We start from the raw sequence: 26632 nt of genomic DNA, 5'->3' as shown, positions 1-26632 counted from the left end.
TTGAGGACACGAGCCAGCGGAAGAAACACATGGCCTTGCAACGCATCGAAACAGACTCCCAGGTACAACGACTGAGATGGATATTTTGTGCACTGACTACCCAACTTAAGGACTTCAAGAAGTCTACTACTCGAGCTGTCACCTGAACGCTCTCCTGGTAAGACTTTGCTCTGATCAGCCAATCGTCTAAATAAGGATGGACTAGAATGCCTTCCACTCTGAGTGCTGTGGCTACTACGACCATGACGTTGGTAAACGTCCGAGGAGCAGTCACAAGCCCGAAGGGAAGAGCCCAAAAATGAAAATGCTGGCCAAGCACCGCAAACCAAAGGAAACGTTGGTTTGCCGGTCAAATAGGGATATGCAAGCAGGTTTCTGTGAGGTTGAGCGACGTCAGAAACTACCCGGTCTGCACCACCACAATGATCGACCGCAAAGTCTCCATACGAAACGAGGGCACCCTGAGGGCTCAATTGACCGTCTGGAGATCTATTACTACTATTTAACATTTCTAAAGCGCTACCAGGGTTACGCAGCGCTGTACAATTTAACAAGGACAGTCCCTGTTCAAAGGAGCTAGATCTAAAATCGGCCTGAAGGAACCCTCTTGCTTGGGAACCAGAAAGTATATGGAGTAAAGTACTAGACGCTGCTCTGCCAAAGGAACTGGACAAATAGCCTGAAGGTCGAGAAGTCTGCGTACAGTGTCCCTGACAGCCCTGGTTTTGAGCAGAGAATGGCAGGAAGACTCCACGAAAGCATCTGACAAAGGACGAGGAAACTAAGGCGAACCCCATGGCGAGTAACCTCTAGAACCCACTGGTCTGAAGTAATGTGGGCCCACCTCCCATAAAACTGCGCCAACCGAGCTCCTACCTGAGCTAGAGGGTGGGCGCGCGAACCTTCATTGCTGAGGACGGGAGATAGACGAGAAAATTTCCTGTTTCCCGACCGCCTCTACGACCATCCCAAAAGGAGTAGGTCCTCTGAAAAAAAAAAAAACGGATTATTGAAACGGAACTACTCTGCCTGGTCTATACCGAAAATTACAGCCCCTACCATGGCCGGGAAAAAACACCACATCCAGGCCCACTGGGACAATCCTCAGGAAGCCTCAGAACTTGAGCCTCACCCAGGCTACACTGCAGCTTATCCAACTCATCACCAAAGAGAAAAGAACCCTTAAAAGGAAATTTACTAAGCTTGGACTTAGAGGCTGCATCCGCAGACCAGCCACAAAGTCAAAGAGAGTGATGGGCTGCCACGCAGAGAGCCATAGACTTAGAAGAGGCCCGAAACAAGTCGTAAAGAGAATCTGCCAAAAAGGCCAAACCCATTTCCAACTTCGCCATCTATCACTGAAAAATCATCAGAAGAACGGTCCAAGACCTTTTCAGACCAGGCTCTCGCTACTAAAGAAGCACAGATAGCAGCTTGCACTGCCAGAGCAGAAACATCAAAACTATTCTTTAACAAGGATTCTATACGGCGATCCTGGACATCTCTCAAAGCCGTCCCACCATCCAAGGGAACCGTATTTCGTTTAGTGAATGCGGACACTACGGCATCCACCACTGGAGGGCGTAAAAGATCCTTCTCTGAATCCAGAACAGGAAAAAGCCTGAGAATGGATCTGGCAAGACGAAAGGCAGAATTCGGAACCTCCCACTGTGTGCCTGAATGATGTCCCTAATATCCTAATGCACTGGAAAAGTCTGGCCTATGAATACCTTTCACCAGTAAATCCACCTTTCTGGACTCCGCCACTGGAGTCTCCTGCTCCTCAAATCGCAAGACAGTGGAAACCTGAGAAATAAGCTCTTGCAGGTCATCTTTATGAAAACTTCTCACCACTGAAGGATCCTCCCCCGCAGAGAGGCTCCGCACCACCTTCCAGTTGATCGAAGTCCTGAGGAAAATGATCTTCCGGAAGCACCTATGTCTCCTCCAAGGATGGAATTTCCTGGTCCAACTTAGAAGAAAAATCCTCTTCTAAATCTCAAAACTGCCTGTGCCGCTTAGCAGCCATTGCTTGGCCCTCCTGAGACCTCTTCACTGAAGCCTCTCCTGGAGCAGCTTTGAGCAACAAAAAAGCTTAGTACATTTGTACCACAAAGTCAGACGGGAAGCCACCTTCACCCGCTGAAACAGGAGTCTGAGGCAGAGCCGCTGGGTAAAGTAGGCAGGGATGCAGCATTTAGAGGGGAAGACAAAATGGCAGCGTTTCCCGCCAAAATCGGCGCTGCCAGAGAGGCTCACCCCACCGCACTTAAAACTTGCCGAATCGGACCCCCCCCCTTGCTAACGGCGCCGACATTTTTTAAAGGCCATGCGCCAACGAAGCAACTACCGCGCGAAGCAACTACCGCGGTGCAAAACTTACAAGCACCGCTCGAGACGACTCCCTGCGCTGACAGACTGAACAGCGGCGGAGCTTCTCTGCCATCGTGTCTCCCTAAACCAACTGAGAAACCAAAACAGGAGCCAGAAAAAACAGCAAACCGTCACAGAGAGAAAACAGAAGCTGTCTTGCTCATTTAAAGAGAAAGTAAAGGGCAGAGAACCAAAATCTAGGTTTGTCTTATTTTTTTTTTTCCTCGTGGCTGCCTCTCCCTGCCTCAAAAGCTCTTCCCCTGAAGAGCTTGAGAGACGCTGCCTTTCTGTGCTGAGATTTTTTTTTTTTTTAACTCGAGCACAGCTTAAAAGAATACCAGGGAGGACATGGGGGGAGGGACCCGGCCACCCAAGTTTGACACCCCCGAGGCGCTAAGAGACCCCCACGGGCCTCTGCCTCAACAGGCTTTTTTTTTTTTTAATGTATCCGGATGCACAGAAGAAATAAATTCACCCAAACCAAGATATTAAAACCAACCAAAAGAATTACAGCAATAGAAAAAATATAAAGAATATAATATAATACATCTTTCACCTGCTGGAGACTGAGATCACTGGATCTTTCTCTTGTTGCCAAGGGCTCTTACTGACCCCCTCTCTCGAGTCAGTTTTTTTTTTCTCAGTCTCCACCTGCTGGAAGGCGTGCACAACTCATCAGTCACATTCTAGGCCGGTTCGGAGGACGCTAAGGAACAAGCTATATTGTACAAATATTAGCTATAACTTAAAACCATTTGGTGATATGAGCATGAAGAGCTTCAAAAAGGATGCCTTAGTTCACCTTTCTAGTTTTTAATTTTTTTTTAATTTTTCCATCTCTATTGAGATATCTGGGAATTACAAAAATATTCTTCAGTAATCATTCACATTGCAAGTATAATCCAGATTGAGTATTAAACTATTAGACAAACCTGAAACCCACATTTATATATCAACTCATATTAATAAAAACAGCTTACCGCCTCAATTTTAGGTAATTAGTAATGGAGAGCTAGAATAATTTTTTTTTTTTTGCAAGAACAAAAATTGGATAAGAATAAAAAAATTTAAAGACCTGAATACTAAAATTATTAATTCCCCTTAAAAATTCTTTACAGCAGAAAATATCATCAGTGCTTAAAGAAGCGCCCTTGCACACTAAAATCAACAGAGAACTCGGCTCCCCTGGGAAGCGACGAAGCTGCTCTGCTCGTTCGCGCTGTGGGGCTAAAGGCTGTTTTTTTTTTTAGTAAATTACACAGTGGCTGCCACTCCCTAAGTAGAAGCTCTTCCCTGCTGAAAGAGGCAGGAGATAGCTGATTCAGGCACACTCCGACTGCACGCCACTGCGTCCCAGAGGGACTGGCTAGTGAGGCTGGCCGGGGGAGGAGAGGAGGGACCTGGCTCCACCAGGTGTCCCAAACCACACAAAATGGCACCTCAACACCCCCCCCCCCCCCCCCCCCGAGGGAACAGGATAGGAGTCAGATCAATATGGAGCTGCACAGGTATGTTCCTCCACCTGCTAGATAAGAGAGAAAACCGAGATTGGCATATGTAGTCCTGTGCAGCCAGCTCAATCTTGGAGTTCTCTCTAGCTCCATCTGCTGGTTGAGGGACAACACACATAAGTATATAAGTAATGCCACACTGGGAAAAGACCACGGGTCCATCGAGCCCAGCATCCTGTCCATGACAGCGGCCAATCCAGGCCAAGGGCGCCTGGCAAGCTTCCCAAACGTAAACATTCTATACATATTCCCGGAATTGTGGATTTTTCCCAAGTCCATTTAGTAGTGGTTTATGGACTTGTCCTTTAGGAAACCGTCTAACCCCTTTTTAAACTCTGCTAAGCTAACCGCCTTCACCGCGTTCTCCGGCAACGAATTCCAGAGTTTAATTATGCGTTGGGTAAAGAAATATTTTCTCCGATTTGTTTTAAATTTACTACACTGTAGTTTCATCACATGCCCCCTAGTCCTAGTATTTTTGGAAAGCATGAACAGACGCTTCACATCCACCTGTTCCACTCCACTCACTATTTTATATACCTCTATCATGTCTCCCCTCACACATCTCTTCTCCAAGCTGAAAAGCCCTAGCCTCCTTAGTCTTTCATAGGGGAGTCGTCCCATTCCCGCTATCATTTTAGTCACACTTCGCTGCACCATTTCCAATTCTACTATATCTTTCTTGAGATGCGGCGACCAGAATTGAACACAATACTCAAGGTGCGGTCACACCATGGAGCGATACAACAGCATTATAACATCCTCACACCTGTTTTCCATAACTTTCCTAATACCCAACATTCTATTCGCTTTCCTAGCCGCAGCAGCACACTGAGAAGGTTTCAGTGTATTATCGACGACGACACCCAGATCCCTTTCTTGGTCCGTAACTCCTAACGTGGAACGTTGTATGACGCAGCTATAATTCGGGTTCTTTTTTCACCACATACATCACCTTGCACTTGCTCACATTAAACGTCATCTGCCATTTAGCTGCCCAGTCTCGTAAGGGCCTTCTGTAATTTTTCACAATTCTGTCGCGAGTTAACGACTTTGAATAACTTTGTGTCATCAGCAAATCCATTGTGAATACTGCCCATTTAACCCCACTCTCTGTTTCCTATCCTTCAACCAGTTTTAATCCACAATAGGACTTTTCCTTCTATCCCATGACCCTCCAATTTCCTCTGTAACCTTTCATGAGGTACCTTGTCAAACACCTTTTGAAAATCCAGATACACAATATCAACGGGTTCCCCTTTGTCCACATGTTTGTTTATTCCTTCAAAGAATTGAAGTAAATTGGTCAGGCAAGATTTCCCCACACAAAAGCCGTGCTGACTTGGTCTCAGTAATCCATGTCCTTGGACGTGCTCTGTAATTTTGTTTTTGATAATGGCCTCTACCATTTACCCCGGCACCGACGTCAGACTCACCGGTCTAATTTCCCGGATCTCCCCTGGAACCTTTAAAAAAAAAAAAAAAACGGCGTTACATTGGCCACCTTCCAATCTTCCGGCACCACACTGAATTTTAAGGATAAATTGCATATCACTAACAGTAGCTCCGCAAGCTCATTTTCAGTTTAAGTACTCTAGGATGAATACCATCCGGTCCAGGAGATTTGCTACTCTTCAGTTTGCTGAACTGCCCCATTACGTCCTCCAAGTTTACCGTGAAGTCAGTAAGTTTCTCCGACTCATTCGCTTGAAATACCATTTCCGACACTGGTATCCCACCCAAATCTTACTCGGTGAAGACCGAAGCAAAGAATTCATTCAATCTCTCTGCTACATCTTTATCTTCCTTGATCGCCCCTTTTACCCCTCGGTCATCCAGCGGCCCAACCGATTCTTTTGCCGGTTTCCTGCTTTTAATATACTAAAAATTTTTTGCCTCTAATGCTATCTTCTTTTCGTAATCCCTCTTGAAAGTCTTTATCTGCGCCTTGCATTTGCTATGACACTCCTTATGCTGCTTCTTATTTTCAGACGGTTCCTTCTTCCATTTTCTGAAGGCGTTCCTTTTAGCCCTAATAGCTTCCTTCACCTCACCTTTCAACCACGCCAGCTGTCTTTTGGACTTCCGTCTTTCTTTTCTAATTCACGGAATATGTTTGGCCTTGGCCTCCAGGACAGTATTTTTGAATAGCGTCCATGCCTGTTGTACAGTTTTTACCCTATCAGTTGCCCCCGTAAGTTATTTTTTTTTTAACAGTTCTTCTCATTTTATCATAGTCTCCTTTTTTAAAGTTAAAAGCTAACGTATTTGACTTCCTGTGTATAGTTACTTCAAGGCCGATATCAAAACTGATCATATTATGATGCCTGTTATCGAGCGGCCCCAGTACCATAACGTCCCTCAGCAGATCATGCGCTCCACTAAGGACCAGGTCTAGAATTTTTCCTTCTCTCGTCGGCTCCTGGATCAGCTGCTCCATAAAGCTGTCCTTGATTTTATCAAGGAATTGTACCTCTCTAGCTTGTCCCGATGTTACATTTACCCACTCTATATTTGGATAATTGAAGTCACCCATGTCACATCTGTGGTCGTGACCCCTCACAGCCTCTACCTGATTTCTGGGGGTCAGCTTCTGAGCTGGCTTCTGCCTATCCTTTCTGGAGTAGTTCTGTCTTTGGGAAGATCTGTTTCCGTTTCCTATCTCTGGCCGCCGTCATCTGGGTTGGATCAATGGCGGCAGCCATCTTGGATGGCTCAAAAGTCGTAGCCATCTTGGATAGCTCAAGGGGTACAGCCATCTTGAATAGATCATATCATAGGAAGCCATCTTGGAGTAACGAGGACAGGAAGGAAGCCCTTATTTGGTCCTTAGAGATCTCCTGTGGGAACAGCCTCCATTGTTACTCAGAGTTGCTGCAGCTGCACCTCGGGTGTGGATGGGCTTTATTAATCACCTAGAGACTGCAATCAGTTGCCTTTGCATTGCGTCTTAGGCCCTGGTATGTGAGTGCTGGTGCACTTCTGCCTGAGAGACTGTCTGGACCTGGTTCTGCTTTTGTTGGTTTCCTGCCTATTGAATCTTTGCCTGGACCTGGACTTTGCTTTGTTTGCCGCCTGCCTATTGAACCGTTGCCTGGACCTGTCTTCTGCTTGCTGGCTGACTGCCTAGAGACCTTGCCTAGATTTGCCGGTACGTCTGTTCTGCCTTGCTTTTGGTGTGGGGTGGTTTTGCCTGCCACTGCTGCTCCTCGGCAGTAGCCCAAGGGCTCACAAACCCAGTTTCCAGCTTTGAGTACGTGACAACCCATTATCATCACACTGCCCATTTTGTTTGCGTCTCCGATTTCTTTTATAATTTCTGCGTCTACCTGCTCATCCTGGCGAGGTGGACGGTAGTACACTCCTATCACCGTCCTTTTCCCTTTTATACATGGAATTTCAACCCACAATGATTCAAAGGTGTGATTTGTGTCCTGCTGAATTTGTAATCTGAGTCAAGGCTCTCAATATACAATGCTACCCCTCCACCAGTCCGGTCCACCCTATCACTATGATATACTTTGTACCCCGGTATGACAGTGTCCCACTGGTTATCCTCCTTCCACCAGGTCTCAGTAATGCCTATTATATCCAACTAGTAAAAAAGCCCCGTTTCTGATGCAAATGAAATGGGGGCTAGCAAGGTTTTCTTCTGTGTGCATGTGGGAGTGTGTGTGTCCCTGCCCTCTCTCCCTTCCCCTGTGCTGTCTGTCCCCTCTGCTCTCTGTCCCATCCCCCCCTGGGAGTCGAGTCCTTCAGTGTTAAGTTTCCTGCTGTGCTGTGTTTCAGAGATAGTGAGGGCTTCTGCTCTCTCTCCCCTTCCCCCTCTGAGTCCTTCACTGTTACAGAAAGAGCGATTTGATTTCATGCTTTGCTGTGTTTTCCTTCACTGTTTGTGTTACAGAGAGCGCGAGGGCGGGGCAGACACTCATGGGGAAACCGGATCTCTCTCCCCCTTCACACTTCCAGCTGGAGGCTTCATTTAGAACGTTGGTGGTGCCTTTTATATATAGAGAATTTTCAGTTACTGCAATATATTCCAACTCTCCTATCTTATGTCAGACTCCTAGCATTTACATATAGACATTTCAGAGTATTTTTGTTGTTCCTATTTGCATCATGCTTAGTACTTGACACTATTGATTTGCCATCTTTTGTCTGATCTTAAGTCTCTGGATTGATCTGGGGACAAAATGGAATACCACTGAGCGTCAAATCCTTCATCATACAAGACGCCAAAGGTTCAAAAGGCTGCTTCAATAGGACCAAGAACACAAGACTAAGATCCCATAAATGAAAACTTGTCCGAAAGGGAGACTGCAAAAGGCGTGCTCCACGCAAAAAACTAAACATCCGGATGAGAAGCTAGAGACTTCCCCCAAAAACAAGACAAGGCCGCAATCTGAATCTTAAGAGAAAATAGCAACAGGCCCTTGTCAAATCCTCATTGTAAAAACTCAAGGAAATGCATCGCCAAGCAGAAAAGGGAGAAATATTTACCCCCTCACACCACAAACACTCTCCAAGTCCTGATATAATTAAGTGAAGTGAAACGACACTGAGAACAAAGCATGATAGACACTACTTGCAGAGTACCCTCTCTTCAAGTGCGCCCGCTCAAGAGCCAAGCCGTAAGACAAAAATCGACCTGGGTCTGGATGGACCACCGGACCCTGAAACAAGAGGTCGAGAATCTCTGGAAAAATGAGAGAAGACTCGACAAGTCACCGCCAGAGATAAGCATACCAAGGTCTGCCGTGGCCAATCCCGTTCACCAAGACCATGCGACAATTGGGCATCTCTATCCTCCGGATCAGACAACCAACCAGTGACCAGAGGAAAGGCATAGAGAACATCCACCAACCAGAGTTGAAGGACAGCATCAACCCGCTGAGCTTTTGGATCTTTTCACCGACTGAAGTGGCACCTTCGCATTGTGTTCCTTCAGGGAGGGCATCTCCTGGTCTTCATCCAGATCCTAGGACTCCCTGGGACTCTTAGCTGAGATCACTTGTCCTTCAACAGACCGCCTTCCAGAAAAAAGTGGGGGAAGGGCTTGACTTATGCATAAGAAAAGCCCGTTCAGAACTTATAGAACAGGAAGCGACAGCCTGTGGAAGGAGAAGAAGCCTGCCGAGAAATCACCTGCTCTGAAACTACATGGAGGGAGGGCAAAATGGTGACACTTCTATCCAAAACAGAAGCTACTAATTTATCCTTTACTCCCACTGAATCTCCGCCCCCCCCCCCCCCCCAAGGCCATCGACTGCAAAACAGCACGAGTGGGACCTGTCTCCGAAGTATCTTCCACAGCTGTGCAAAACTTACAAGCACCGCTAGTGCACAGGCCCCGCTGCTGACACCACACAGCATCTGAACTTCTCTGCCATGCCGACCAAGAGAAAGCAAAGTTTGTTTTTGTTTTTTTTTAAACTCTTCAGCAGTTGAACCAGGGCTGAGAGAAGCGAGTCAAAAATCACACCTTGCCTGTGCCTTTACCGCAATGACAAAATATATATATTTTTAAATAAAATGCAGCTACCTCTCCCTGCCTCCTCGTTCTTCCCCTGAAGAGACCGAGGAACGAATACAAGAGTTGCGCACCTCGCTGCAATAGGAAGGACAGGGGGGAGCCCCCCCCCAGGGTGTGACACCCCCGAGGCTGAGAGATCCCCACAGACCTCATCCTCTAGAGACAGGTTGTACCCCAGATGCACAGGAAAAAAAAAAAGAAAAAAGAAACCCTGTACTACAGTTACTAAAACTTTGTAACTAGCTGACAAAAGAGAAAAGACAGCCAAAAGTAGAGACGGAAGGGCTCACCACCTGCCAGAGACTGAGAATACTGGATCTTTCTCTAGCTGGCAAGGGCTCTTACTAGCTCTAGTCAGAATTCTCAGTCTCCACCTGCTGGAAGGTGCGCACAACCCATCAGTCTCTTTTTGGGCCGGGCCGGGCCAGATTGACGCTAAAGAAACAAGTGATTTGTGTCTACCCATTTCACACCACTCAGTATTTTACGGATCTTTGTCATATCTTCCCTCAATCATCTCTTCTCCAAACAGCCCTAGCCTCTTCAGCCTTTTGAGAGCAGATTCAACCACTAAGGAAAAATGAAGTAGCTGAGGCTTATCAAAACCCAGGAGTACTCTGAATCTGGTACATGGTGTCAATTTTCTTGGGCTCCCAATTCCACACGAGAACATCCTGTTAAATCTAGTGAAGCGGGACTATCACAGCCTCTCTAGGAGACTCTAGTCCAGGACCTCTAGCATATTAGCCCTAGGCTTGTCCTCCAAGGAAATGGAATGGCAGCAGCCATGTGCTTAAAAAAAAAAAAGCAGTCAACGTCAGGGCCACAAACACCGGTGTCTGAGGCCTCACCGCAGACAGAGGGCCAAGCAGTGCTGCAACTAAAGCATGGCAGGCGCATGCACCCTTGATGCCGATGCACTCTGTTGGATGAAGCCAGCCAGCTCAGGAAGCAAGGCCTGGATGAACTCAGAGGGCGTCAGCTGCGAGTCTGCAGAGCTGCTGGGGGGGGGGGGGGGGGGGGGTCGAGATGGGAGGCTGGTCCCAACTGCATGGAGACCTTTGCACCGTCACTTGTATGGAGGGGAAGTGGTCCTCCCGGCACTGATGCTGCTCAGGTCCAAATCCCTCAGCCCCATGGAGCTCCCGGCACCCTGACTCCATGGCTTCAGTGACGGGTTCATAACATCGTAAGTCTGTCACATCTCTCTCTGTCCCCGCCCTCGCGTCAAAACGCGATGACGTCGAGGACGGCGGACCTATCAGAGGGAACCGAGTCAAAACGTAATGACGCAAGGGCGGGGCACAGAGATGTAACAGACTTACGAATGATACGAACCCTTCAATGAAGCAACGGTGTCAGCATCACGTCGTCGCAGGTGCGTTTTATTACACTACATAGCTCATGAGTCACAATGTCTAAACAGCCTGGCTATGTTTCTCCCTAATGTTCCAGTTGAACATCACAGGGTGGCTGCGAGGGGGGGGGGGGGGGGGGGCAGAGGACAATCGCTGGGTGGCTGAAGGGTGGGCAGACTGGGTGGCAGGGGTGACACGAGAATCGCTGCATGGCTCGAGAGGAGGCAGGGGACAGAGGACAATCGCTGGGTGGCTGGAGGGGGGCAGGGGAGACAGCAGAATAGCTGGGTGGCTGGAGGGGGGTCAGGGGAAAGAGGACAATAACACACTCTCAGACACACTCGCACCCAGTCTCACTCACTCTGTCACACACACACTCGCACGGTGCTGCCAAACACGCAGCGGGGGGGGGGGGGGGGGCAGGGGGTCCTGAAACCAGGCGGGAGGGAAGGCAAATGCAGGGGGGAGGGGAGAGGGTCCCGAGACCTGAGGGGGGTCCTGAGACCAGAGGAGGAGGGGGTCCTGAGACCACAGAGGGAGGGCGGGAGGTATCTCTGTCACACACTGTCTCACACACAGTATCTGTGTGAAACACACGCTCTCTGTCTCACATATCCACTCACACACACACTCAGTCACTCTCACAAACATACACACTCCAAGGAAAACCTTGCTAGCGCCCGTTTCATTTGTGTTAGAAACGGGCCTTTTTTCCTAGTTATATAATAAAGCCTTTAAAATAATATAATCCACTTAGAACCTTTTGGATTCCACAGTATATAAATCCTTGGATTAGTACTTTTGTGCTGACAATCCATTTGCAAAAGCTTGTGGCATTTCAAGACCTAGCTTATAACTGAAGAATGCTCATCCTTTGTGGTATATCCTCCAGGATGTCACTCTCATAGCACCTACTTAGGAAGAAATATGCCCTATCGCCTTCCATTGAACAGCGAAGCTACAGCAGATATTTAAATACCACCAAGAATAAAGAGGTAGAACTTCAAAAGAAATGATATTTCAGAATGTCTCAAGATGAGAATAAAAGTAGCTAGAAACAAGGGTCATTATTTCTTCACAAAAGAACGGTGGACACATGAACAGCCTCCCAGTGAAGGAAGGAAGGACAGTATCTGGATCCTAGGATCCATGTGACAAGGACAGGATCTGAGGAAGAAGAAGAAGGGGGTACTGAAGATCTAAGCAACTATGTGGATTCTCAGACTACATAGCCCACATGATCTTTTTCTGACATGTTAGGGTATGATACATACCTGTAGCAGTTGTTCTCCGAGGACAGCAGGCTGATTGTTCTCACGACTGGGTTGACGTCCGCGGCAGCCCCCACCAACCGGAAAAAGCTTCGCGGGACGGTCGGCACGCAGGGCACGCCCACCGCGCATGCGCGGCCGTCTTCCCGCCCGTGCGCGACCGCTCCCGCCAGTTGAATGACAAGCAATAAAGTATGAAACACAACTCCAAAGGGGAGGAGGGAGGGAAGGTGAGAACAATCAGCCTGCTGTCCTCGGAGAACAACTGCTACAGGTATGTATCATACCCTTTCTCCGAGGACAAGCAGGCTGCTTGTTCTCACGACTGGGGTATCCCTAGCTCTCAGGCTCACTCAAAACAATAACCCAGGTCAATTGAACCTCGCAACGGCGAGGGTACAACAGAAATTGACCTACGAAGAACAACTAACTGAGAGTGCAGCCTGACCAGAATAAATTCGGGTCCTGGAGGGTGGAGTTGGATTTACACCCCAAACAGATTCTGCAGCACCGACTGCCCGAACCGACTGTCGCGTCGGGTATCCTGCTGGAGGCAGTAATGAGATGTGAATGTGTGGACAGATGACCACGTCGCAGCCTTGCAGATCTCTTCAATAGTGGCTGACTTCAAGTGGGCCACCGACGCTGCCATGGCTCTGACACTATGAGCCGTGACATGACCCTCAAGAGTCAGCCCAGCCTGGGCGTAAGTGAAGGAAATGCAATCTGCTAGCCAATTAGAGATGGTGCGTTTCCCGACAGCGACCCCTAGCCTGTTAGGGTCGAAAGAAATAAACAATTGGGCGGACTGTCTGTGGGGCTGTGTCCGCTCCAAGTAGAAGGCCAATGCTCTCTTGCAGTCCAATGTGTGCAACTGACGTTCAGCAGGGCGGGTATGCGGCCTGGGGAAGAATGTTGGCAAGACAATTGACTGGTTAAGATGGAACTCCGACACCACCTTCGGCAGGAACTTTGGGTGAGTGCGGAGCACTACTCTGTTGTGATGAAATTTGGTATATGGAGCATGAGCTACTAGGGCTTGAAGCTCACTGACCCTACGAGCTGAAGTAACTGCCACCAGGAAAATGACCTTCCAGGTCAAGTACTTCAGATGGCAGGTATTCAGTGGCTCAAAAGGAGGTTTCATCAGCTGGGTGAGGACGACGTTGAGATCCCATGACACAGTAGGAGGCTTGATAGGGGGCTTTGACAAAAGCAAGCCTCTCATGAATCGAACGACTAAAGGCTCTCCAGAGATGGCTTTACCTTCCACACGATAATGGTAAGCACTAATCGCACTAAGGTGATTCCTTACTGAGTTGGTCTTGAGGCCAGACTCTGATAAGTGCAGAAGGTATTCAAGCAGGTTCTGTGCAGGGCAAGAACGAGGTTCTAGGGCCATGCTCTCACACCACACGACAAACCTCCTCCACTTGAAAAAGTAACTCTTTTTAGTGGAATCCTTCCTAGAGGCAAGCAAGACCCGGGAGACACCCTCAGACAGACCCAACGCAGTGAAGTCTACGCCCTCAACATCCAGGCCGTGAGAGCCAGAGACTGAAGGTTGGGGTGCAGCAACGCTCCGTCGTTCTGCGAAATGAGAGTCGGAAAACACTCCAATCTCCACGGTTCTTCGGAGGACAACTCCAGAAGAAGAGGGAACCAGATCTGACGGGGCCAAAAGGGCGCTATCAGAATCATGGTGCCGCGGTCTTGCTTGAGCTTCAGTAAGGTCTTCCCCACCAAAGGTATGGGAGGATAAGCATACAGGAGGCCGGTCCCCCAATGGAGGAGAAAGGCATCCGACGCTAGCCTGCCGTGTGCCTGAAGTCTGGAACAGAACAGAGGCAGCTTGTGGTTGGTCTGAGAGGCGAAAAGGTCCACCGAGGGGGTGCCCCACGCTCGGAAGATCTTGCGTACCACTCTGGCATGGAGCGACCACTCGTGCGGTTGCATGACTCTGCTCAGTCTGTCGGCCAGACTGTTGTTTACGCCTGCCAGGTATGTGGCTTGGAGGAGCATGCCGAACCGACACGCCCAACGCCACATCCCGACGGCCTCCTGGCACAGGGGGCGAGATCCGGTGCCCCCCTGCTTGTTGACGTAATACATTGCAACCTGATTGTCTGTCCGAATTTGGATAATTTGACAGGACAGCCGATCTCTGAAAGCCTTCAGTGCGTTCCAGATCGCTCGGAGCTCCAGGAGGTTGATCTGCAGATCCTTTTCCTGGAGGGACCACAGACCCTGAGTGTGGAGCCCATCGACATGGGCTCCCCACCCCAGGCGAGATGCATCCGTCGTCAGCACTTTCGTGGGCTGCGGAACTTGGAATGGACGTCCCAGGGTCAAATTGGTCCGGATGGTCCACCAGAGCAGTGAAGTGCGACAACTGGTGGAGAGGCGGATGACATCTTCTAGATTCCCGGTGGCTTGGAACCACTGGGAAGCTAGGGTCCATTGAGCAGATCTCATGTGAAGACGAGCCATGGGAGTCACATGAACTGTGGAGGCCATATGACCCAGAAGTCTCAACATCTGCCGAGCTGTGATCTGCTGAGACGCTCTGGTCTGCGAAGCCAGGGCCAAGAGATTGGTGGCCCTCGCTTCGGGAAGGTAGGCCTGAGCCGTCTGGGAATTCAGCAGCGCTCCTATGAATTCCAGAGACTGAGTTGGCTGGAGATGGGACTTTGGGTAATTTATCACAAACCCCAGCAGCTCCAGAAGTTGAATAGTGCACTGCATGGACCGGAGGGCTCCTGCCTCCGAGGTGTTCTTGACCAGCCAATCGTCGAGATATGGGAACACGTGCACTCCCAGCTTGCGTAGGTAGGCCGCTACCACCACGAGGCACTTTGTAAACACTCGTGGGGCAGAGGCGAGCCCAAAGGGCAGCACACAATACTGAAAGTGCCGTGCGCCCAGGCGGAATCTGAGATACTGTCTGTGAGCTGGCAGTATCGGGATGTGAGTGTATGCGTCCTTTAAATCCAGGGAACATAGCCAATCGTTTTTCTGAATCATTGGCAGAAGGGTGCCCAAGGAAAGCATCCTGAACTTTTCTTTGACCAGGAATTTGTTCAGGCCTCTCAGGTCTAGGATGGGACGCATCCCCCCTGTTTTCTTTTCCACAAGGAAGTACCTGGAATAGAATCCCTGCCCTTCCTGCCCGGGTGGTACGGGCTCGACCGCATTGGCGCTGAGAAGGGCGGAGAGTTCCTCTGCAAGTACCTGCTTGTGATGGGAGCTGAAAGACTGAGCTCCTGGAGGACAATTTGGAGGCAGGGAGGCCAAATTCAGGGCGTATCCGCACCGCACTATTTGGAGAACCCACTGGTCGGAGGTTATGAGAGGTCACCTTTGGTGAAAAAATTTTAACCTCCCTCCGACCGGCAGATCGTCCGGTACGGACACTTGTAGGGCGGCTATGTTCCCGTGGATCCAGTCAAAAGCCCGTCCCCGGCTTTTGCTGTGGAGGCGCAGGGGGCTGCTTAGGCGCACGCTGTTGACGAGAACGAGCGCGCTGGGGCTGTCCCTGTGCCTGACGAGGCCTTCGGGCCGGCTGGTTGTACCTACGCTTTGCAAAAGAATAGGGTGCAGCCTGCCGTGCCCGGGAAAAACGCCCACCCGTGGGGGCGGGTGCTGAAGGCGCCCGGTGGGAGAGCTTGTCGAGAGCGGTTTCCCGCTGATGCAGTTGGTCCACCATCTGCTCGACCTTCTCACCGAAAATGTTATCCCCCCGGCAAGGGACGTCGGCCAGTCTCTGCTGGGTGCGGTTGTCCAGGTCAGAGGCACGCAGCCATGAGAGCCTGCGCATCACTATACCTTGGGCCGCAGCACGAGATGCCACGTCACAGGTGTCAAAAATCCCCCTGGACAGGAACTTTCTGCACGCCTTCAGCTGCCTGACCACCTCCTGATAAGGCCTGGACTGCTCCGGCGGGAGCTTATCGACCAGGTCCGCCAGCTGTTGCACATTGGTCCGCATGTGGATGCTCATATAGAGCAGGTACGATTGGATGCGGGTCACGAGCATGGAGGACTGGTAGGCCTTCCTCCCAAATGAGTCCAGAGTGCGAGACTCCCGCCCCGGGGGCGCCGAGGCGGTATCCCTCGAACTCCGTGCCCTCTTGAGAGCAGAATCCACGACCGCTGAGTCATGGGGCAACTGGGGCCGCATGAGCTCTGGGTCAGAGTGGATCCTGTACTGGGACTCTGCTTTCTTGGGAATGGTGGGATTAGTTAATGGTCGCACCCAGTTCCGGAGCAGCGTCTCCTTCAGGACATTGTGCAGCGGTACCGTGGAGGACTCTCTAGGTGGTGATGGATAGTCGAGGACCTCGAGCATCTCGGCCCTCGGCTCTTCCACAGAGACCACGGGAAAGGGAATGCTTATAGACATATCCCGCACAAAGGAGGCAAAGGAGAGACTCTCAGGAGGTGAGAGCTTCCTCTCCGGTGACGGCGTGGGGTCCGAGGGAAGGCCCGTAGACTCCTCTGAGGAGAAATATCTCGGGTCCTCCTCTTCCCCCCACGAGTCCTCATCCTCGGTATCGGACATTAGCTCATGTAGCTGAGTCCGGTACCGGGCCCGGCTCGACGTCGAGGCACCGAGGCCTCGGTGTCGTCGAGCGGTGGACTCCCGCGCCGGCGGGGACGGAGCTCCCTCCATCGACGTCGACGGGGACTCCACCTGCGTGGCTGTCGAGACCGGCACCGCAAGCGGCGGCGGTGTCGACTGCCCCGGCGCCGGGCTAGAGCTCGCCGGCGCCACAGTCATCGGCGCCGAGGGCGCAAGCACCCCCGGCGCCGGCACAGCCTGGCGCATCAGCCCTTCCAGGAGCCCCGGAAGGATGGCTCTGAGGCACTCGTCCAGGCCCGCTGCCGAGAAAGGCGGTGGGGCCGGCAAGGGTGTCGGTGCCAGAAGCTGCTGGGGGCCAGGAGACGGCACCGAGGTGCCGGAACCCCGACGCGTCGGTACCTCCACCACCGACGGAGATCTCTCCTCTCTGTGATGACGCTTCGGCGTCGACACCTCCTCAGGCACCGAGGGCTCCCGGTGACGGCGCTTCTTGTCCTTCTTCCGGTGCACGTCACCGGTGCCGGAGGGCATGGAGGAGGAGGAGGTCGATCCCCCTCGGTCTCGAGGTACCGGGTCCGACAGGGTTCGGTCCCGTGGCTCACGAGTTGAGGGAGTGACCGGGGCCGACTGCCCACGCGGTCTCTCTACCCCACTCTCGCCGGCGGACCGGCGGGCCGACGGGACCTGTTCTCCTGGGGTCGCTGCCATCGGTGCCGATGTCTCGGGCATCGATACCGGTACCGAAGAACCGGCCTTCGATACCGATGCCGTCGAGATCGACGTCGAGGGGCCGGCGCAAGTTCCAAAAAGACGGTCCCGCAGAACTTGCCTCGCAACCTGAGTCCGTTTCCGGAGACCGAGACACAAAGCACACGACTTGAGATTGTGCTCCGGCCCGAGGCACTGGAGGCACCAAGCGGGGGTGTCGGTCTGCGAGATCGGCCGGCCGCAGCGACCACACTTTTTAAATCCACTCGGGACCTTCGAGGACATCGACGGAAAAATCGCGTCGGCGAAGTCAAAGTCGGCAATGGTGGCTAAAATCACACCACGAAAATTGAAACCGACCGAGCGGCCACTAGGCCGCAACGAGGCGTCCCCGCTAGAAAGCGAGGGAAAAAGGAGGAGCGCGTGCTCCACACGCGCCAAATTCTTTTTTTTTTTTTTTTTTTTTTTTTGGATAACAAACGAAACTGAAAGAAGAAGAGGCCAAAAGGGCCAAGAGCGACGACCCGCGTAAACGCGGTCGAAAATTCCGGCGGCTGAAACGAGAGAGTTGCAAAAACACGACTCTCTCAGTCGCGGGAAAAAAGTAACTGGCGGGAGCGGTCGCGCACGGGCGGGAAGACGGCCGCGCATGCGCGGTGGGCGTGCCCTGCGTGCCGACCGTCCCGCGAAGCTTTTCCCGGTTGGTGGGGGCTGCCGCGGACGTCAACCCAGTCGTGAGAACAAGCAGCCTGCTTGTCCTCGGAGAATGAAAAGTCCACTTATGAGACTGGGAGACTGTGTTTAATAGCAGATGACGTTTAATATGAGCAAGTGCAAAGTGGAACCCAAATTATAGCTATGCAATGCAAGGTTCCACGTTAGGAGTCAACAAGCAAGAAAGGGATCTAGGCGTTGTCATTGATACATTGAAACCCTCTGCTCAGTGTGCTGTGGTGGCTAAGAAAGCAAATAGAATGTTAAGTGGTATTAGGAAAGGAAAACAAAAATGAGGACATTTGTATCGCTCTATGGTGCGACCGCACCTTGAATATTGTGTTCAAATCTGGTCGCTGCATCTCAAAAGATACAGTGGAATTAGAAAAGGTACAGAGAAGGACGAAAATGATAAAAGGGATGGGACGACTTCCCTATGAGGAAAGGCTAAAGCGGCTAGGACTCTTCAGCTTGGAGAAAAGATGGCTGAGGGGAGATATGATAGAGGTCTGTAAAATAATGGAGTGGAACGGGTAGACATGAATTGTTTACTCTTTCTAAAAATACTAGGACTAGAGGAGATGCAATGAAGCTACAAAGTAGTAAAACGAATCAGAGAAAATTTCTTTACAACGTGTAATTAAACTCTGGAATTCATTGCCAGAGAATGGTTAAGGAAGTTAGCTTAGTGGGGTTTAAAAAAAAAAAAAAAAAAAAGGTTTGGCAGGCTTCCTAATGGAAAAGTCCATAGACCATTATTAAAATGGACTTGGGGAAAATCCACTGCTTATTTCTGGGATAAGCAGCATAAAAATGTATTGAACTTTTTGCCAGGTATTTGTGACCTATATTGGCCACTGTTGGAAACAGGATGCTGGGCTTAATGGACCTTTGGTCTGTCCTAGTGTGGCAATTCTTATGTGTAAAAAAAAAAAAAAAAGTCTCATCTCTATGTTTTGACAGGATAAACACAAAAGGTATTGTAATCTGTACCACAAAGCTGTCAGGATTTCAATTTCTCTCTCCCATATTCTCTCAGTATAGAATTACTAGAATGGATGCCATAAACCTTCACCAAGAAAAATGCATAGAAGTCATATAACTTAAAGGTGACCTTCATGTAAAAACTCCAGGCTGAAAGATACCCAGAATTTTACTGCTCAAGATTAAGTCTTTAACAGGACCTCCATATTGGGATCGGTGGAGAGCCTCACATCTCTACAACTCTGATCACACAAAGTAAAACATTTAAACTACCTGGCATTAGACATTTACTTTTTGGAATGAGTTTCTCAATTTTTTCCCAGGGATAAATAAATAGCTCTCCCAAGTCTATCTAGTTAATTTGGGTAGGGGGTATTATGCATTAGGTGAAAAAATATTTCCTACAGTTATTCAATCTACTTAGTTTCAGAGTCCTCTCGTTAAACAACCAAACCCTATTTAACAGTTCCACCCCACTCATTTTTATAAAAATCATATTCCCCTTTCAGCCAGAGATATGAAAACCTGTTGGTCGGAGAAACACTTTTAAACAGAAAACTTTCATACCTGCTGAACGCTTGCTATTAACTGCGGATAACTGAAATTACAGGCTGAAATGTGAAAGTGACAGACACATGAAGTATCTAGTTTCCAACATACAATAAAAGGGAAATAAAAAAAATTTAGCACTTGGAAAGGCATATATGCCTTTAGTTCCTCTCACACCTACAATACTGTATGACTCCTCCAGAATGCCATCTGCTCTCAGGGCTTAATTTATAGTCAAAAAGGAAGTGGAACTTTGGAGCCAAGACAGAGTGGAGCAAGCAGGAAAAAAGGGGGAAGAGGGACCGGATTAGAGTTATAGATGAACTTGTGTGAGCATAACTGCATATTTCCACATAACTTGCCTGGAACCCCCGTTTGACCCCATGAAGCCCCCACCCCAAAAAGGCAGGAGTGATGTCCATTGCGCCTGCCTGCAGAACCACCATCTTTTAAACTAGCGCTGTCAGAACCCTAGTGGTGCATCAAAACACTGCCATTTTGAAAGATGGCTGTGCTAGAGGCAAGAGCAATTAGGCAAGGCTGCCCAAGAGGTGGATATGAGCAAGTCAAGTCCAGGAAGGGTTTTTTTTCTTTTTTTTTTTTTGGGGGGGGGGGGGGGGGGGGTAAGGGATGAACCTGGGTAGGGGAGAGCACAGGCTCTTTGAATACTTTGTGCAATACTACTCTTTGAACTGGATTATTGCAATACCCTGTTTAAAAGATATACATCAAAGAGCGTAGATGTTTACAGCTTATACAATATATAGCTGTTAAATTAATAAGAGTCAAATTCAACATCACACCTCTTTTGAAATCCATTTATAAATTGCAAACAGTACATAAATCAGTCACTCTAGCGAACCTGTATTCCTCTCACTGGCTCTGGTGCTCATTTTCCAGCACTTAAGACTCAAAGTTCCATAGTAACCTATGGAACTTTGTAAGTCTAAGTGCTTTGAAAATACGCCTCTATACTAATGCATGCAGTCTTCGTTCAGCAGAACTGAATCTTCTTGTAGTGCCTTCTTTTAGACGGATGTTTTTAGATGACTTTAGAAAATCAATATTCAGCCACAGGCCCCCACCCTGTGGAATACCCACCCTCATCTGCAAGATTCCTTACATAAGCAATTTAAAATTTTCCTTTAAGACACTTTTTTGGTGTGGTTTTGATATATCCTAGCCACTGTCTCCATGTCTTTGCAGGTAGGTGGTAATAATGGCCAACTGCCAGTGTTAGGTCTGCAGACATAATAGTACTCCCTCCTTTCTCCTACTTTCCTTTAAATATTCTAGCTCTATTTGCTTGCTTTTATAATTCTATTAAAGTATTATTAACCCGTCAGTACCCAATGTTCCCATAATAAGCTCCCAAAGGGGAATGTTGGGTACTAATATTTATATTTGTTACATTTGTACCCCGCACTTTCCCACTCATGGCAGGCTCAATGCGGCTTACATGGGGCAATGGAAGGTTAAGTGACTTGCCCAGAGTCACAAGGAGCTGCCAGTGCCTGAAGTGGTAATCGAACTCAGTTCCTCATTCCCCAGGACCAAAGTCCACCACCCTAACCACTAGGCCACTCCTCCACTGTTGCTACTATTTGAGATTCTACATGGAATGTTGCTATTCCACTAGCAACATTCCATGTAGAAGTCGGCCCTTGCAGATCACCAATGTGGCCGCGCAGGCTTCTGCGTCTTTGAGTCTGACGTACGTGCAGGACGTCAGACTCACAGAAACAGAAGCCTGCGCAGCCTTCTACATGGAATGTTGCTAGTGGAATAGCAACATTCCATGTAGAACCTCCAATAGTAGCAACATTCCATGTAGAATCTCCAATAGTAGCAACATTCCATGTAGAATCTCCAATAGTATCTATTTTATTTTTGTTACATTTGTACCCTGCGCTTTCCCACTCATGGCAGGCTCAATGCGGCTTACATGGGGCAATGGAGGGTTAAGTGACTTGCCCAGAGTCACAAGGAGCTGCCTGTGCCTGAAGTGGGAATCGAACTCAGTTCCTCAGGACCAAAGTCCACCACCCTAACCACTAGGCCACTCCTCCACTGTTGCTACTATTTGAGATTCTACATGGAATGTTGCTATTCCACTAGCAACATTCCATGTAGAAGTCGGCCCTTGCAGATCACCAATGTGGCCGCGCAGGCTTCTGTGAGTCTGACGTACGTGCAGGACATCAGACTCACAGAAACAGAAGCCTGCGCAGCCTTCTACATGGAATGTTGCTAGTGGAATAGCAACATTCCATGTAGAATCTCCAATAGTAGCAACATTCCATGTAGAATCTCCAATAGTAGCAACATTCCATGTAGAATCTCCAATTTGTTTATTTTTACCCCACGGTTTCCCACTCATGGCAGGCTCAATGCGGCTTACATGGGGCAATGGAGGGTTAAGTGACTTGCTCAGAGTCACAAGGGGACCAAAGTTCACCACCCTAACCACTAGGCCATTCCTCCAAACCATCCTGATGGCTTAAGGGCAGTTTATCAAACTGGTGGGGTTGGGAGGGGAAGGAAGAGAAAATACAAGATACTTGACCCTTGCGGTAAGGCATATTAGACCAGGGAGGAAACAATGCCAGGAAGAGAAAGAAAAAAGTGTGGAAAAATTAGGGAATACCCGCTTCAGGAAAGATATACACCCCAGGAATTAGGTGACATTTCAAAATTGTGTCTGTGATTGGTGGCAATAGCTGAATTGTCTTGTGTGGGCCAAGACAAGGGTGACCAATGTAATGCAGATTTATAAAAAGGGTTCCAGAGGTGATCCTGGAAAACATATAGACCGTGAGCCTAATGTCAGTGCTGGGCAAAATGATAAGATACTATTAAAAAGCAAAATTATAGAGCATATACATAAGCATTGATAATTGAGAATGCCAAAATGGATTTAGTCAAGGGAAATCTTGCCTAAATCTACTACATTTCTTTGAAAGGGTGAATGAGTGTGGATAAAGCTGAGCCAAGTCGCTATTGTGTTTCTGGATTTTCAAAAGGCACTTGAAAAAGTTCCTCATGAAAGACTTGAGGAAATTAGAAAATCACGGGATAGGAGGCAATGTCCTATTGTGGATTAAAAACTAGTAAATATAGAAAACAATGGTTAAAAGGTCAGTATTCTCAATGGAGATAGGTAGATAGTGGGGCTCCCCAAGGGTCTGTACTGGAAACCATGCTTTTTAACAAAATGATCTTGAGATGGGAATAACTAGTAATTAAATTTGCTGATGACACAGTTATTCAAAGTTGTTAAGTTGTAAGAGACCTTACAAAACTGGGCATCCAAATGGCAGATCTTGGGTTCCTCTGTCCCAAATGCAAAGTGATGCGTGTGGTAAGGAGGAAACCAAACCATAGTTACGTGATACAAGGTTCCATATTAGGAGTCACTGTCCAGGTAAAGGCTCTAGATGTAATCTTTGATGTTACAGTGAAATCCTCTGCTCAACGTGCAGAGGCAGCTAAGAAAGTAAATAGAATTTAGGATTAGGAAAGGAATAAAAAACAAAACTGAGAATGTTATAATGCCTTTGTATTGCTCCACGGTGCAACTGCACTTCAAATACTGTGTGCAGTTGTCACAGTATCTCAAAAAAAAAAAAAAAAAAAAAAAAGATAAGAGGAATTAGAAAATGCACAGAGAAGGGCAATGAAAATGATAAAGGGGTAGGGGTGACTTCCCTATGAGGAAAGGCTAAAGTAGCTAGGGCTCTTCAGCTGGAAGAGACAGCATAGGTTTATAAAATACTGAGCAGAGTGGATGGGGTAGATGTGAATTGCTTGTTTACTCTTTCCAAAAATACTAGAACTAGGGGGGTCACGCAAAGAAGCTACTGAGTAGTAAATTTAAAAAGAATGAAAAAATATTTCTTCACCCAACAAGTAATTAAACTCTGCAATCCTTTGCCAGAGAATGCAGTAAAAGCACAGCAGGGTTTTTAAACCACACTGCATATTCTAGGATATGCAACATAAAAGCTGTTTTGCTCTTCTGAGATCTTGCCAGGTACTTATGACCTGGATTGGCCACAGTCCATCCATCAAGCCCAGTATCCCATCTCCTTCTGTGTGTCCCAGTACGGTAATGTTTTATGTTCTTCTTCTCCTCCAATTCAGGCTTCCCCTCTTCCCTGGAAAAAGAGGAGCAGAAAACAGAACACCTCTGCTGCTCCCAGGCCTATAGCTGTGCTCCAGAACTTTCTCCTCCAGAAGTTCAACACCGATTGGTCCCCTTTACCATCATCATTTCCAGGCCACTACTTGATGCTCCCACCTCCCCCCCCCCCCCCAAAAAAGAAAAATCACGATTCTGGGTTATTTCCCCTCTTTCAGCTATTTTGACTCTCTCTAGCGAAAACTGGCTGAATCTTTGCCCAACAGGGCCGATCCAGTAGCTGGTTACACCCCTTGAACGCAAGGGACTCGTCCTTCAGATGGCCCGACCACAAAGAAGGGCAAAACGAGGCTTGATCGACCCTGACTACCAACACTACCCCTCCCCCCCCCCCCATTTCAACTACTACTAATTTCTAAAGCGCTACTAGACCTACGCAGCGCTGTACACTTGAACATGAACATCATGAGGCTACATAGTTTCGAAGTTATAGGATGTCCAAAGGGAAAACAAAATTCTGGGGAAGCGTCACGACTCCCCCCCCCCCCCCAAAGTTTCGAAAGAGCAGCAGCAGCGTCTATCAGGTTCTCAAATTGAAACAATGCCATTTCCCATCATCATCATCTTTAAATAAAGGTAGGAAGGAACCAAGGGCCAGGCCAGGCCGCTTACGCCCGATCCGAAAGCGAGACCGTTAGCGTTGAGACCGCCCCCCCTCCCCCGCCCGGTTATCATCACCGAGAACGCGCGCGGCCGCAGAAGGCAAACGGCTCAAGTTCCAGCGGCCGGTTCAAACCCTCCCCTTCGGCCCACGCGATACAAGAAGCCGCCCGGCATCGCAGGAGTCTTCCGACAAAACGCCCTCGCCGCTTCCCCTGGTCTCTGCCCCCATTTTCTTCCTCGTAGCGCTTCCAAGAGGCCAAACAAGCGGCGCTACCGAACCTACACGTTTCCTTTATTTTACAAAAAAACCTCGCAGACCCCCCCCCCCCCCTGCCTCCTCCAGTCCCATACGCCGCTTACTTTGGGCCTCCTCCCGCCTCGCTTGGCCTAAAGCTCGCCTTGGCTTCCCCCCCCCCCCAGCCGGTCCCGCACGCTGGGCCTCAACCTTACTGCGTGGAACCTTCCCACCTAACTCTTAAGAAAAGAAGAAGCAAAGAAGCCTGTCTGAGCCTAACACCCCGTTCACCTCAAACCCTATAAGCCAAAGACCGGGAACCAGCTCCGGTCACAACCAGGCCCCGTAGCCAAAAGGAAGCCGCCACAACTCCCACACTCACCCGTCGACGCCATTTTGTCTCCTTCCCCTTCGTTCGCCCAACGTCTCTCTGAAGTTCTAAGGATTGCGCAGGCGCACAATTCGGAACCTCGGATTCCACCACTGCTCCGGGCCAGAAGGGGGGAAACGGCCAGTCGCTTCTATTCATTGTCCTTCCTCTAGCGATTCCTTTTCGGTATCCTGGTCCCCCCCCCCTCCTCCTCGTTCAGACGTATATTAGAAGTGGGGGTTTAGGAATGGGATTAAAGAAATCTGCAGGTGAGGCTGCTTTAATAAAGTAGTCGCAGTTTTTGTAGCAATGGTTCCGTCCGCGGAAGTTAGGGGCTCGTGTTCAAGCGTGACGTGAGCCGTCGTGGGGGTGGGGGATACCGGAAGAATCGAGAGCCAACGCAGAGAAGAGGCGCGTGAGGTATATTGTTGCGCGTGACAGGAGGAGGCAGCCAGGTCGTTATTGCCAGTCTGGAGGGGAAGGAGATTTTGACTTTCAAATTTGAAAATGTGTTTGTCTTTTTATTACAAAAAAAAAAAAACCGAATTAATGAAAGCATGTGTAGAAGGCAAGGATATTCTTGACATCGCATGACGTTCTCGAAAAGGGAGGGAGAGAGCCGAGAGGAAGCATTCAAAAACAGGAAGTGGTGGTGTGCTTAAATTAAAATACATGGTTAGAAGAAGCGGAAAGTCACTTAAACGGGCCTTGCTGGAGCACAGAAATGACCATGTGTCTTCCAGACAGAAAGATTACGAACCCAGACGCAAAAGTAAACGTCCTTTAGTAGGAATGTGCTTTTCAAAAGCATTTTCTGCAATAAAAATGGCAGAAAGCTAAAGTTTGTGCAGCTTGCATAATATATTTAGGGGCCCTTTTTATTTTTATTTTTTTTAACTATAGTGACCAGTTAGATCAGTTGTTGGTCTATCGTGGGTTCCTTGATTGCAAATATTTTTACTGCTCTTGATTTAGAAGTTGACATCAATAATTCTGGGGCCTTTTTACTAAAACTTAGCGCACACTAATGTCCGTTAACCAAGTGCTATGTGGCCCATAGATATAAAATAGGATGTGCAGCAGCGTGCTAAGCCTTAGTGAAAGGGCCCCTTTGTTCCCAGATGCAAAGGAGCAAGGGCTGGTTGTCCTCCTTTTGGACTTCAGATATGTCCTCCAGGTTTTTTAAATTTTAGGAAAACACCCTCTTTTTTTTTTTTCCTTTTATGCCTATGATAAACACACCTACCCACATAGGGGCCCTTTTACTAAGCTGCGTACGTGCATCCTACATGTGCCAGTTTTGAACTACCGCCTGGCCACTGCGAGGCCCGGGCGTTAATTTCACTTTTTATGCGCATCCACTGGTTGCGCCGGAAAATTTCCAGCGCGTGGCACTAACCGGGCAATAATCAGCATTGTACGTGTGTAGACCATTACTGCCCAGTTAACATGTGAGACTTTACCACTAGATCAATGGGTGGCAGTAAGGTCTCAGGCCCAAAATGGACGTGCTCCAATATAAATTTTGCTGCACGTCCATTTTTGGCCCCCAAAAATAGGCCTTTTTTGCAGGTGCGCTGAAAAATGGACCTGCGCGCATCCAATACATGTGTCTACACCAGCGCAGGCCATTTTTCGCT

The 26632-nt window shown here is 48.8% G+C and overlaps 2 protein-coding genes across 6 annotated transcripts in view; one reads left to right on the top strand and one right to left on the bottom strand.

Annotated features, from left to right (window-relative positions):
• The window catches only part of EWSR1 (EWS RNA binding protein 1), a 197294-nt gene extending 172253 nt beyond the window's left edge, over positions 1-25041 (bottom strand). For all 5 annotated transcript variants that reach the window (XM_030218209.1, XM_030218212.1, XM_030218210.1 and 2 more), the window contains exon 1: positions 25005-25041. In XM_030218209.1, coding sequence (XP_030074069.1) covers positions 25005-25017 — 13 coding nt within the window. In that variant the 5' untranslated portion in view covers positions 25018-25041. The remainder of the gene's footprint in view (positions 1-25004) is intronic.
• Positions 25042-25361: 320 nt separating this feature from the next.
• Positions 25362-26632, top strand: part of RHBDD3 (rhomboid domain containing 3) — a 39054-nt gene continuing 37783 nt past the window's right edge. The window contains exon 1 of the mRNA XM_030218214.1: positions 25362-25412. The gene's annotated coding sequence lies outside the window, so the exon portion shown is untranslated. The remainder of the gene's footprint in view (positions 25413-26632) is intronic.

This window comes from Microcaecilia unicolor, chromosome 11 (genome assembly GCF_901765095.1).
Source record: "Microcaecilia unicolor chromosome 11, aMicUni1.1, whole genome shotgun sequence".
Classification (NCBI taxonomy): Eukaryota; Metazoa; Chordata; class Amphibia; order Gymnophiona; family Siphonopidae; genus Microcaecilia; species Microcaecilia unicolor.
This window is presented reverse-complemented; position numbering and strand designations above follow the sequence as displayed.